At 34.0% G+C, this 14647-nt stretch overlaps 2 protein-coding genes and 3 non-coding genes across 5 annotated transcripts in view; 1 reads left to right on the top strand and 4 right to left on the bottom strand.

The window, feature by feature from the left end:
• LOC130642132 (chromatin assembly factor 1 subunit A-B-like) overlaps positions 1–14647 on the bottom strand; it is a 100990-nt gene that overhangs the window by 38337 nt on the left and 48006 nt on the right. The gene's annotated exons all lie outside the window — the stretch shown is intronic.
• Positions 1202–1274, bottom strand: Trnav-uac (transfer RNA valine (anticodon UAC)). The gene has a single exon. It is a non-coding gene; the product is annotated as a tRNA-Val (tRNA).
• Positions 1352–1424, bottom strand: Trnav-uac (transfer RNA valine (anticodon UAC)). Its single transcript has one exon. It is a non-coding gene; the product is annotated as a tRNA-Val (tRNA).
• Trnav-cac (transfer RNA valine (anticodon CAC)) lies at positions 2062–2134 on the bottom strand. Its single transcript has one exon. It is a non-coding gene; the product is annotated as a tRNA-Val (tRNA).
• On the top strand, positions 9215–12616 carry LOC130642147 (mitogen-activated protein kinase 1-like). The gene is made up of 2 exons (XM_057449238.1): positions 9215–10170; positions 10909–12616. Exons 1-2 carry the CDS (start codon positions 9324–9326, stop codon positions 11796–11798), a joined length of 1737 nt encoding a protein of 578 aa, XP_057305221.1. The 5' UTR covers positions 9215–9323; the 3' UTR covers positions 11799–12616.

Raw genomic sequence — 14647 nt, 5'->3', positions numbered from 1 at the left:
ATTTCAGTCGTTACTCAAAAAATCATCAGAAATAAAAGGACATTATTTCCAATAAAAATCTTTTCACAGTAGCATGTTGTGTGTGTTCTGGTCGATGTTTGTGTGCAAAGTCGATTAATTTTTTTATAAGCGTTTATCAACATCCCCTACAACGCTGTCTTGAGCTATTACGTCATAAAACTGGAGAAAACAGAGTTTAGACAAAGTTAATCCTATATTTTTGAATTTGAAAGATTTTTTAATATGCCTCTGAAATTATCCACAAACATTCTAGCCTAGTTAACTAAGTTTTCTTTTGAATTTCTGGTGGTAGAAAAAATTACGCGGAATGCCCCAAATTTTTCAAATTGTCAGAGCTACCATTGAGAAATGCATTTAGTGTTTTAATGCAATATTAACTATAAAAAAGGTAGAGGTCACTTAAAAGTATGAGTCGCATGAAAACATGGCAGTGTTTAATATTTTATTAGGTTAAAGTTTATAACGCGTTTATAAGACAATTTATTTTAATTAGATGACAATATAAATCAATTTGTAAAGCATTATTGGAACACGCTTTTTTCAACAACAACAAAAAAATTGCATGAGCCTCGATATTGCTTATCGGCTCTTGCATCTGCGTGCAGGAAAAAAGATGGGGGCGCTAGGTGAAGCAAGATTTTTTTCACACCATTTCTTCATACGAAGGCATTTTTAGGACTTTAAACGAACTTACCTCGTAATAGTTGAAAACCTCAAACAATGTTTTTGTAAGAAGGAATCCGCAGAAAAAAATCTCTTCAAATCCTGGCATCTTTTTTACTGTCACGCAATTACCAAAGCCAATGAGGTTACTGCTGAAAAGTAAACAAATAACGTCACGCGGGCATTCATATATTAGACTGGCGTATCAATGAAAACCGAACTTCTGTTTTTGAGACAACGTATGGCTTGTCTTTCAAAAAGATTATAGCCTCCTGCTTCTTTCAAAACGAAAAGATTACATCAACCGAAAATAAAAATCGAACGATCATGTTTTCTTAATATCTTTTTTTTAGAAGTTAATGTTTCCAAAAAACAAAAAAATTATTCTAAAAACGAATTATTTAATTTTAAAGTACGAAGGCAGTATTGTGTAAAAGAAAAACATCCCGTAATGCATGGCGCAATAGCCTCATAAAAAGACTCCCGCAGCCTTAACATTATGAACATGTTAAAATTATGGTTCCGCCCGGGCTCGAACCGGGGACCTTTCGCGTGTAAAGCGAACGTGATAACCACTACACTACGGAACCGCTGGGTAAGATTATCTTGTCAAAATGGTGTAATTAAATAGTGTCATTTTTAAAAAACTGCTTTTATACAAAAACATTGGTTCCGCCCGGGCTCGAACCGGGGACCTTTCGCGTGTAAAGCGAACGTGATAACCACTACACTACGGAACCGCCGAGTATCATTGTTTTGTCAAAGTAGTGTCATTAAATAGTAACATTTCAAAAGGATATTATTCTCCATCTCAACCTTACTCTTTAAATCAATACACCTTTACGATAATTCAATTGTACATGCGTTCCTACGGCTCTCCATCGTTTTACAATATCGGAAAAAAGGAGGTAAAAGTCGTGTTTTTATGAGAGAGACGAAAGCGTGTTTCCTCCAGTTTTTTAACTTCCGTCGATCAAATTCTTTCAAATTTTCAGGAAACGTTAATAATAATAAGATACAATTATGTGTACTTTTCATTAAAAACAAAACGCGGCAAGAAAAGTTATCACGAAAAAACGTGTTTTCTTCTTAATAATCTCTTATAAAAGTGTGATGTTTACCTCCTCCGATCGCTAAATAAGCTGCGATGAAGTTTTTCCTGAATTATCGTAAAGGTGTATTTATCAGCCCGTCACTGTTCACGTTTTTCCTTAAATAAGAATTTGTTTTATAAGAACATCAGGCCGGATTTTCAGGTTAAAAACAATAGGTGTATTGACCAATCTGGCTAGAATTTGCTTACTCTTATCAAACAGTTTGTATATTATTTTTTTATACTACAATTCTTTCTTTTTTTAAAAAAAAAAACTAAAACTCTGGTTCCGCCCGGGCTCGAACCGGGGACCTTGCGCGTGTGAAGCGCACGTGATAACCACTACACTACGAAACCGTTGAGAGATGTTTATGTGTAAAGGTTCTTATCCATTAGAAGTTCTAAAATTTTATAAATTTTCTTGATTAAAAAATTGATTATTGGTATAATTATTGTTTATTCCTGGAAAATCACGTCATTAACTTTCTAAAATTTTTGACCTTTAAGTCGACTTAGGTTTTTTCGTTCTCTAGGATTGTTTTGAAAAGTTGAAAAAAGGAACTTGAAACACCGTGAATTTTTCCGTTTTTTAAATTTTCCTCGTTTTGAAAATTCATGATCTCCATTCATCAACAACATGTGACGAAAATCGTACAAACTCGTTCCAATAACGGCTTCTCGCACGTTCGAGGTCCGAGGAAAAGATTTAATTCTGTTTTATGTAGCTTTCTTAGAATCACGTTTGTTTACTTTTTATGGAAGCTGTGTTATCGAATTAAAGTTCCTTCTTGTTAAGCTTTTGAGCGAAAATAAAAACTTGTCTGTAAAAGGAGGAAGTTGCATCGTCATTTCATGATGTATGACGCCAAGGAAACTTAACCTCGCCCACAAGGGATCATGCTTTTTTTAAATCTGTTAAAAAAGCGCTAGCGGCTTTGCCAGCAGGCAACAAACTCTTGGGAGTCATTTAAAACGATTTTTTACAGCACTGTTGTTGAATTTCTTGTTGCGGCGTCAATCTTTGGTCAAAATTTCTAGAATGGCTCTCTGACCATAAATAGGAGTCATATTTCTTCCAGAATTAAGAAAGCGGTTATATGGAGAATATTCGTACTGGTAATTCGGGATCTGTGCAAGCATCTGCAGGAATGAAATTTCGCCTTGGGGTGAATTTCTTCCCGACTTATCAAATAACCTTAATTTTGAATTTATAAAGTTTTGAAAGAAGGCAGGGTCTGTTAGAGCTCTCTCAAAGTTTATCTCAAAGAGCTCTTGGATTGAGAATGGGGACCATGTAATAAACCCCTAAGTAGTCTTGTAACTTCTTAAATACAAAATCATGTAAAATACAGGGGATCGCGTCGCGGAATGTAATCTGGGAGGGCCACAAAAAGTTGAGGAGCGAAGTTTCTCTCTATATTTTGACTATTGAAAGCCTTAAAGTAAGACCAACAATTATAGTAAACTTGATACCTAGAACACCCAAATATAAGACCTTGGAGGAAAGAATACGTATTCTTTCCTCCAAGATAAGACATAGGGCTAGAGAAGATTTATGGGTTTTTTGCAAAGTCAGAAGAAAAAATAAGTCATTTTACAATTTATAAAATTTCGTAATTTCTAACTAAAAATACTTTAATGAAGCAAAAACTTTAATTAACCACTGATTTGTTTACTAAACTCAACACACGCGCCTAAAATTAACTTGTCTAAGAAACTGATTAAAAAAAATGTGGAACCAAAATTGCGGTAGATAAAACAATTTCAAAGCTAGACCCTTCTCCAGGTTTCCATCTTTGTTCCCTGGGGTGTTTAACCCCGAGCCTTCATTTCCTTTATAATATGAAAATGCTCTTGACACGAGGTTGCTTGGTCTCTTTGTGAAATTTAAACGTATAATGAGGGATCTGAGTAAACTATTTAGTCTAGCAAATCCCGTCTAGACGACGTAATTAAAGGGGTAGAAAACTCAGACAGTCAACAATTATTTTGAAATACAAGGTCAGTTTAGTAGGAAGTCATAGACTGAAATAGAATGCACCTTCTTCCCCAGGGTTTTTTTTGTCTCAAATCAAGAAGACAAAACACCCTGGGGACGACGGTGAAGTATAATGCTGATACAACACGACTTTGTTCCGAGGCCTTATTTTTGTTTTCTATAAATAAAACAGAAAAATACCGGTAGCAGGAGTACAAGGAAAAAAAAAATCCCTTTAATTGCGTTACACCGTAATTCTTAGCTTTACTGGATATGTTTAAGGAAATATTACAAAAGAGGTCAAAGCGATGCGATGTCACAACCTTAAAATATCGTAAATAAATAACACGCATTATAAAGTAATCAGTTCTCCCATTGTTTCATTTTAAAGAACTAACCGATCTAATTTAAGCTTAATGGCCTTGTTGCTCAACAAAGCGGACTTTGTACTCCTACGGATCGGATATTAAGGTATTCCAATCTTCATTCTAAATGAAATTATCCAGGAACCGGCACAAAGAAAGGGTTACTCAATCATTTACGTTGACATCTAAAGACAATAGCGAGAAGCATGTTCAACTCGTGTTCTAATGTTTTAAAAATAAACATGTCTGAGTCACGACACATGGGACCATGTAGCAACATTTTTCTTACATGTGAAATTAACGTGCCAAGTGTTTCGTTTGCGCGCGAATTCCATGCTCGATTTTGAAACATCGAAGCATGTGTGCGCTTCCTCAACAACTGGTTCGCCGGGGGTAATTTGAGTCAATATGACTTTGTTTGTTTGTTAATTTCGCAAGACTGAATGACACAGTTTTTAAAAGAATGAAGCTAAGAATTCACCAAAGAACATCTATATGAGCTACTTCAGTCATTTCTTAACGCATATTATTGAAAATTAGCAAAAATATGTGTACTGAAATGCCAAAAATTCGCAAATATAAGATGTACTTAAAACTTACAGAAAAACAAGTAGCATCTAAGAGGATAGAGAAGATGTAGAGAATGTGTTTCTCGGAAACATTCAGATCATAGAGAAATTATAATAATAATATCTCTATGTTCAGATCAACCTTAACGCCAGAGCTCTTCGTCCCTTTGTATACCAGGACGCGAAATAAAAACAGAAGGAAAAAAGCCCTGCGGTTGATATTGGTTTCAGATATTTTAAATTAGAAATGTCTACTTTATCAGACAAATGCTGGACCATATTTCCGTCGTCAGACAAAATATTCGTCATCTTTTAAAGAAATCTTTCCTATGAAAGACGTTGAAATAAGTCAGCTCAACACATAATTTTAAGAAACTCTTCTAATCCAGGCGGACAAAATTTTTGAAAAATTCCGCCATTTTTCTCCAACATAAATTTTTTTGTCCGTTAAGGTATGTAAACTTGGGGAAATGCAACCCGTCGCAGTGAAAAGTATCATCAGATAAAACCATCATATGATTTAATCCGACTTCTAGAATTGTTACAAAACCCTGCTGAAAGCGAAATCAAGGTGTGAGCAAAGATCTATTACCAAATTGTTTATTTTATATGTTATTTTTATGTCAACACGCTCTGCTCAGGAGAAAAATTTTGCGTATGTGCAGGCGGTGACATAGAATAGACATAGACAATAGAATTCAACCTCATCACAGGTTGTTTTTTAATTTTTTTTTGATGTCGAAGACAACGCAACATGAAAAAACAAAAAAACACCCTCACTAGGGCTTTCCTGTCTTACCCGACCAGAAAGCTTCCTATCATTAAAGATCCTGGGATGTAGGGTATCTTTGGCTTGCTTTTCATGCCGATATAAATTTACTATATGTTTTCAAAACAGTTTTAACTTACACGTTTTTTTTTTTTATAAGAAACTAGTTTATCAGAAATCTTAGGCTCAGAAAGGCTAAATTTTAAGAAACTTTTAAGAAACTTTGGCAGGCTGGGAAATCTCCAACTTTAAGAAACTTTCATATGTAACAAAAAAAATAGTAAATGTTGTTTATATATAACGAAGCCATAGTCCATGCATCAAAAAGGCCTTGTAAATAAAATGTTTTTCAAGGTCAAATAAAAAAAAATTAAGAAACATACGAGGGTCAATTTATTAAGTTTTAAGAAACTCCAGGCTCCACCAAAATGCTTGAGTTTCTTATAAAGAAACATGTATTCGAGGTCATGTGTGTAATATTCTTCTTTTCTGCGGATATATCGTAGTTTTGTTTTTTGACCTATGTATACTTCGGTGTCGTTAACATTGTTGTTTTTGTAGATTTTTGTAATTTATTCCTATTGTACGAGAAACACGCTATGGTGAAAGTTTATGAAACAGTGAATAATCGAAGAAGCGACAAAAGATTACAAGCAAATATTAGGATTTGATTCATAATTTCTGTTTGTTTTTAATTTTGCCATGTTTGATAACATACTAATATGCTAACCTTTTCATTACCGCCGAAATATCATGGCGAAATATTTATTCATCGCAAGCCATGTCGCTCTCCACCGTGCAATAAAAATAATAATTTCTACTTAGAGCTCCCATTATGCTCCGGTGAAAAAAAGAAGGGCCTTGTTTGCCTTTGTATCCTTTGCTGGTCTGATTCACCGTTTTTCACTTCGTTGACAAGCAACAGAATTTTCTAATATAAAAAACAAACAAAAGCGAAATTCAACCTTATCCACAACAAAGATAGAATAGTAACGACATGGTCACTTCATAGTTAAAGAAGTATTTCCGCCCTGTTGAAAACGTTTGTGATGTTTGCATATCTGTCTATGATGGTTCGAAAACACTGGACACCCCTCCAGACATAAAAATAATATTGACAAAACATTGTTTTTCAAGAGCTACCCGACATTTTGGAAAGTGTTTTAAACAAAGTGTTCTCATACAGTTCGATCTTATACGATGACTAATAAATGACTTTTCCATGTTTTAACTTTTTTTTCAAAAACGCGAAAATAATTTTAGGACACGACTGTTATCTGGTCTGGTGAATACACAGTAACAATTATTCTAGTGACGCGGCATTTATTTAGTTTTACCAGGACCGCATTTTCGCACACAGAAAGATATCATAACATTTGCCCCAATATTCGCGTAAAAAATGGTTTTTTAATGATTTCAAACAGTTTTAAACATCAGGAGTTCAGTGGTTTCAGGACATTAACGATAGCTAAGTGTTGTATACTTGTCTTGCTAAAGTATGGGACAGTCCTAGGCATCCTGGAGGCAAAGGAGATACATTCGATATTATGTTAACACGCTTCTGCAAATGACAAAATAATAAACGTGGAAATTTTCCTTAAATATTTGCAAATAGAAGGTGTTAGTTTAAATCCCAAAATGTCCTTAATTCGATGTTTTGGTGGAGAAATTCCTCGTTGTTCTTATATGGCTTCTTTTTATAAAACAAACAAAAAACTGAAACAACGTGTGAACAAATCCTCGACTACAACGACGAGCTGTGAAATTGTTTCCAAATTAAAAGAAAATTAAAAAATTGGACCACACATATATAAGTTCAAGAGCAAACTTCGGTCACACATGACAGAACAATAGAAAGATGAATTGGCACAAAACGGACATTCCTTGGCAATCATATCTTTCTTAACACTTACTATTTGTTTATATAATACACAATTATAAAATCTTAAATAATATTTGAAAGAAGGACTGGATATATTCATTTTATTTCATTTTGACATTTTGATTATAAAGTGTCACATGTAGAGCTAATTATTCATACTTAGAATTCCATTTACGAGAGTTATGTCGACGGCGAGTTTAACAATGGCAATGACGAATCTCAACGGAGGACTATTGTCACCAACTTAATTAATGACTCACTTCTTTATTCCTCTTTATATTATTTTTTGTTTTAAATAAAATTCATTTAAACACGTAAAATCATCTTTTTGTTAGTAGAGGGAAGGGGACTATGAATCATGGAAAATATTCACCTGCCAGTATGAATATCTAGAGCCGTCAGCTGTTTTCGACATGAGAAAGATTTGATAAAACTGATATGTAAAAAAAAATGGAATCATCTCTCTCACTGTGGACTAAAATTAATGGTTTCTAACTTTTGTTAATACCGGGGAAGATGGGGAAAAGAAAGATCTCCTACAACGTAACAGATAAAAAATTAAACAGAAGAAAGTTTATGAATAAAAGAAGAAAAGCTTTCTTCATAATGTGGTGACGTCATAAAACTTAAAAAAACATCTATATTTAGAGTGTGGGGTTTCATTCCGGGCACAATTATAAATCGCAAAATAATGCAAGATCCATGTGTTACAACACATCAGACAACTTCATCCCCAGTGTTTTTTTACTTCATAAACACAGCCACAATACTTGGCTGAGCTAGAAGAAGTTATGGAGACAAAGTTAACAATTTGGTGCAAATACGCTAAAGGTCTGATTTAATAATTCGGAATTTGGACAAGAATGCTAATTAAAAAGGCATGACTACGACTAAGGGTTTCTGTGTTCTTATATTTTTTTGTTAGCCATTTCTCCTTGCCTTATTTTCCTTCTCTTTTTTAAAAAAAACGAGGTGTAATTATAAAAATGTATTACAGAGACAGCAATAAAATAGTAATAAACCTTCGACGAAACAATTAATTAAAATTACTTTCGCATGTTTTCTGAGAATGATAAAAAATATGAGGGGGTTTGCTTCCCATGTGCGTAAGCAGTTATGTGTCCATTTCAAGCGCAACACATAGTTTGGCACTCTTGAGCGTCAAGCTTTGTTTTTTGTGTGTGTCACGAACGGATTAAAGCTAAATAATCTAATGCCACAACGTACCAATTTTCTACCTAGTTAGCTAAGCGGAAATCTTTAACAACTTGAACAATTCTGTTTTCTAAATTCGTGATTGATTGATTCACGCTCTACTGCTTTTAACATTCATGTGTAACCGAAACCGAAATTTTTTTTCGCCTTTTATAATCATTCCAAAGAATCAGTTAAAAACGAAAACACAACTTTATATTTGTCGACGAAACATAAAAGTTTAAACTTGCATTTCCCTTCCTTGTTGTTGTTTTTTCTTTCCCGCCGTTTATGCTTTGTGGATAATTTTAACAAGTTAACGGGGGTTATAATTAACAAGGTTTAAATTTTTAACTCAAAATGTATGTCAATTAAATAATACGTTTCGTAGAAAATATTATAATAAACTTTAGCGTTAAGAGAGCGTTTTCATAAACTTTTAAAATAAAGTAGCTAGTTAATGTTAGTTTTGCACTACTTATTAACCCCCCGTATATATTTTAATTATGTTGATTGAATTCCTAGAGCGTTTTTCATTCATGACTGTGTTGAATTTTAACCAATGAAAACCTTCAGAATAAGATCAATTATTTGACGCATTTAATTTTAAGCCAATCAAATTGCAGCATTATGCCGGCGCAAAGAAAAACAAAGCTGTTCGCTTTATAAATAAAAAAGCCGGTGAAATAAAGTTTCAAAGTACAGTAGAGGTTTGCAGATAGTGAGCTGGGTGGTATATTCTAGTTAGTAAAATAATCCTTAAACACACGGAGAAAACTACAAAGAATTATGCCCTTAAAGTGCGAGAAGTTACGTACTCTAAGCTCTTTGAGTTCAAACTTTTCTGATCTTAAAGTTATCGCTGGTGGTGGAGGCGGTGTTGTTTTATCCGGTGTGGATAAATCTTTATCGGTAACTTCAATTCCCGACAAGGAAAATTTAGCAGTAGCTTTAAAACGACTATCCTTAGTTGGCAAAGGCCATTGTCGTGTGGCTCTTAGAGAGTTGCGATTACTAAAGCGTTTTAAACATGAAAATCTTGTAAAAACTTTAAAAATAACTGACTCCAGTGGAACAGCTATTGAGGACCCTTCCATGGAAAATTTTAAAGATTTAGATGCTGTGTATGTTGTTGAGGAACTACTGGACACTGATCTACATAAAGTAATCGAGAGAAATGGAAAGTTATCGTTAGAAACATGCAAACTATTTTTATATCAGTTATTAAGAGGACTAAAGTATATTCATTCAGCAAATGTGGTACACAGAGATATAAAACCGGGAAATATGTTCGTTAAAGCAGATGATCTAACTTTAAAAATTGGGGACTATGGTTTAGCTAGAGTGTTCGATAAACGGTATGACCATAAAGGCTACTTAACTGCTGTGGTCTCAACACGATATTACAGGGCTCCAGAGGTGATGATAAACTTAGGAAATTATTCTTATCCAATTGATATATGGAGTGCTGGTTGTGTTTTTGGTGAAATGTTGTTAGGAAAAGTTATGTTTCCAGGGAAAAACGATCTTGATCAAATAAATGTCATATGTGAAAGTTTTGGACTCAATATAGAAAGTTTTTATGAGCAAGAAGCATCTTTCCCGGAACACATTTTTGATGGTCTTCCCCCAGAAGGTAAATGCTTACACTTTATTAATGTTGATATTTCTTAGTATATTTATCATGTTTCATACAGCATGTCAAAAAAGCCGGTAGTTTCGCAATAAAGAAATTCAGATAAGTTATTTAAAAGATGTAGTTATAAAAATTTCACAAGAGTACCCATTTTTATAACCACATTCATGTTAGCACGAAGCGTCCATTCAGAAGTTTCTATCATAAAATTACTTATGTAAAACATGTTTCACAAAGTCATCTAAAAATAAGATTTTAATTTTTTATTTTTTTGTATTTTTCAATATTTTATAAAAAAGTCCTCAAAATATTTATTTAAACACCTTAAAATTTTAAGCTTCGTTTTACCGTATCGGGTCAAAACATTTCTTAAAACTTGTTTCTCTGTTGTTTTGGTAACATCAACCCAAAGGTGATTCCCTATTTATGATTCAAATTTTGTTCCCAACCACCTGGTCACGTTTCTACAATGAACCATCCACACAAAACAGCTGGTTTTTCTTATCACATAAAAACTATTTTTCCGATGTGATGAGTCAACTCTTTCTTAACACTTCTCACTGTGTTCAAAACTTGTGTTCTTTTTTGTATCAAGTTTTAAACCAGTTTTAAAATCCATCAACTTAATTTATAAAACAAACAAACTCAAAAATAAAAATGTTTTCCAAAAAAACTTTTCTCTTTACCAGCGACTCCTCTTAGATGTGCATAACTTTAAAAAATCCTATATTTTTTTAGTTATCGACCTTCTGAATAAAATGTTACGTATAAATCCGTCTGAAAGATTGACTGCAGAGGAAGCCTTGAATCACCCGTTTTTCAGCGAATTACACGATCCCCAAGATGAGCCGATATGCGACCAACCGTTTTTTGTCGAACACGAAATCGATAATTTACCACTTAAAATTTTAAAACGAAAAATTTTAAGAAATTCGTGCCTCCACGTATTCGAAAAAAAATCTTATCATTCTTCAGAAGAAAGTTTATTCAAAGATTTTGATGAAACGTTTACCTCAGATATGCTTTCCCTGACGATCAATCCTTCACCGTCAGACGTTCGTTTGAACTCGCGCGGAGAAGAAACAGACAGCTCGGATCATCACAGTTCAAACGCTAACACGTCTATAGAAAGTTGCATTTCATACTCAAAAGACATTTGTTTGCCTTCATTGCGAGACGCAATGAGCAGGGAAGAAATCTTAGACGAACCGTATCGAGATCCTGGTGTTTGCGAGCGAAAATATCACGAAAATAACAACGAAATACCATCCATAGATATATATACCTCAAATGACTCGTATAATTGTATTCAACAAGAGACCTCGTACTTTTCTGGTTTATCGCCGGTTATAGATATCACGGAACCTGCGTTTCCCACTCAATTAAACACAACGCAGCATTTTTTAGGGATCCATGGACGCACTTGCGCCAATAAAAATAATGATATTATAACATGTCCTAATGGTCAGGACCAGAAATCCCTAAAATGTTTGAACGAAGAAATTTTAAAGTCGTTAAATTCAAAAATTCCATCCGAAAACTGCAAGCTTGAGGATTTGATGTCGGCGAAACTTTCTAAAAATTCACCGACCTTATCACATTGGGATTCTTTACGATTCTGGATTTAGAAGTAATATATTTTTTAAATGAATTTTTTTTCTAATTTAAAACTTTTATACGAAAGTTATATATGCTGTTCACCATTTTTGTATATACCGAATTTAGTGTATTTAGTTGAAAGTTTATTTATTTATTGTGTGACCTTGTTGTTCTTTTGTTGTTGTTAAACATCAAAGCGATTTTTTTTTCTTCCGATTAAGCAACCTTTTTTTTGTGGTTTTCAAGCGAAACAAGTTTCAAGTTAAAATGTAAATTTTGTTGCCAACGGTTATTCTATTACTTCAAAAGATTTATTGTTTTATTGTTATATAATGCATATATGATGAAATGCACACTCATTCTCTATCATCAGACCATTGAGCAATTGGATACAAAGTCCATTTTCTTTCCTTCTAAATATTTCCACTTTTGTGAATCCCTGTTGATCACAGTGACAAAGTTATGATTGATCGCCGGTTAGCTAGATAAAAAATTTCCCGTGGTTGTTGACACATTGTTTTAAATTATTATGAAATAAATTTTTGTAACTCTTTTAATGTTCTAACTTATTTGTTTATATTATTATTGTATTATTACTAAACCTAAAAGTTTTGTAGTTGTAACAGAATTCACTAACTTATTTGCTGGTTGACTTGCCATCAACAAATGACACGCGAAAAGTCCTTGTTTAATAGCAACCTCGTTCCCAAGTGTCAAATTTTTGAGGATCATCAAGTAAGCTATAGCTGCTCTAGCGACGGGGTTTCGTTGAAGGACTGCTCGTTACATTTGTTGTTGGGCCTAATCCTTTTCAATTTCTTGAGAAAGAAACTGTCAAAAAATCTAACTTTCTTATTTTCATTAAATCACCCTCGCCTAGCAGACAGCATAGGTTACGTGTATTTACGCACACCTGCTCAGTGGATGACTGTTCGTCAATATTGAAAAAAATATTTTCTCTGAACTTCCTAAACAAATAAGGTACGAATTGTTAAAAGTCAGCATTATATAAAAGTGGTAGTGCCGAGTACTCTTAGGTTCTCTCAACATTTCCTGGCGACATGCCATAAGAAATTGCGTCAGTGAAATAGCAGCTACTACGTGTCGGAAAAGTATTGCGGTAACAAGCTTTGAAATTTTTATGATGAGGAAAAATAAGCAGTTTCGTATAGAACACAAATTTTGCTGCTTTATCTAGATACGTGACATTCTGTCCATACCATTGCATATTAAAACAATAATACATTGAAATAAATCATTCCAAATTATGCCATAATCGACATCATTGTTAAGCCTTCACGTGCGCTTGCATAAAAAGGCACGAGGTCAGGTTTTTAACCGCCATGCGTTCCAACAAGGTTTCAGACGAATATTGCAAATAAAAAAAATTCTGACAGTAATCTAGTTGAAAATTATGCTTGTTGTCAGCCAACGGAAATCGCCATTATAGGTATGTCACATTCTGCTTTCGTGGCATGTAAAGATAAAAGATAGTAGCAACTTCGCACCCAGGGTTACTTAGCTTTTTATTAAAAATTGGAGTCTTGGAAACGAGGTTAAAGTATTAAAAACCTGTCAAGCGAGGACAACTTTTACTGAGCGACGAAAATATTTTAAATAAAGTTTTTGAAAGCGAATACGTATGAAAAGTGTATATACTCACTGGATCAAGTGACGGACTGCATGTAAACATAACATGTTTATCTGCAGATATGCATGCTACAATACTTTACAGAGTGCTCAAAAAAACTGATTAACATTTTTCGCTACACAGCTTGCGTGCTGCAAAAGTTTACTTGATCACGAAAGCGGAAAAAGAAAAATGTCCGCAGTTATCTTGACAGGAGTAAAACATAAATATGGTCGTGAAAACAATCGAGAAAGAAACAATCAAGAGAAAAAAAGTGTTGTCTCGTTAACCCCTAACTACAGGGCTTTTCTTGCTTTGATAAACTGATAGCGACATATTCTCTTTTCCTAAGATATTGTTTTTATGTCAGAGCACGAGATGTATCTGACAGTTTATGAGTGCATGATTTATTTGCTTACCTATCACATGTTGGAAAAATCAAGCCAAAATCGATGAAATAAGCTAAAAGACTTTATCTTTGAAACAACACTGAGAAAATATTTAGGGTTTGACACGACGCTAATAGAAGTCACAAAAACGAACATCACAACAATCAAAGAGATGGAAATAATTGTTATAATTTGTTTATATCGATCTCGTCCCCGAGACTTTATATCGGTTTTCCACATCGATGCGAAAAGCAAAAAGAGACAAGGTTGTTGTAATATCTGTTTTTGTTGATCTGCAACCGACCATAAACACGAGAGCTCATTATAATACACCATAAAGGCCCTTTTTTGCTAAAGTGCAGCAGCTCTAACATCTGGACCCGCAAGACTAGTACGTAAAGGAGTAAGCCCTGGGAATACGGAAGGGAAGATCCATGGACCAACCACATTTAGAGTTGTCATTAGTTACTACACGGACGGTCTTCTCCATCACGTCACACGAAAAAAAGCACACCTACGTGGATGCTAGGATAACGTCACGATGTCAAATAAACACAACATTACACGAGCCAGTTGGGGGTTCCGTGGAGTTATGTACAAACTAATTCAAAAAAAATTATACATCTCAAATTTCTATTATATTTAATTATATTTAATAATTACACAGATCATAGCCAAGTTTTTATCTCTTCTCGAGATGCACAGGTAATTAAATCGACAAAGAGAGGCTAACTCAATTTATTTTCTACACAATGTGATTGCGCCCTGAATACAGATCTTTCCCACGGCAGAAGTAAAATCAACGAGATTATTAGTTTGTTTGCAGGACAAAAGTTAATTTAAAAATCAAATATGGATT

Source organism: Hydractinia symbiolongicarpus, chromosome 1 (assembly GCF_029227915.1).
Source record: "Hydractinia symbiolongicarpus strain clone_291-10 chromosome 1, HSymV2.1, whole genome shotgun sequence".
In the NCBI taxonomy this organism is placed as follows: domain Eukaryota; kingdom Metazoa; phylum Cnidaria; class Hydrozoa; order Anthoathecata; family Hydractiniidae; genus Hydractinia; species Hydractinia symbiolongicarpus.
The sequence above is the reverse complement of the archived record's forward strand: the minus strand, read 5'-3'. Positions and strand labels throughout refer to the sequence as shown.

What these genes read in the sequence shown, in the direction of transcription:
- LOC130642147 (XM_057449238.1), top strand. Translation starts at nt 9,324, where the DNA reads ATGCCCTTAAAGTGCGAGAAGTTACGTACTCTAAGCTCTTTGAGTTCA. An exon ending in TGATGGTCTTCCCCCAGAAG is followed by an intron (nt 10,171 to 10,908) that starts GTAAATGCTTAC and finishes ATATTTTTTTAG; the next exon opens with TTATCGACCTTCTGAATAAA.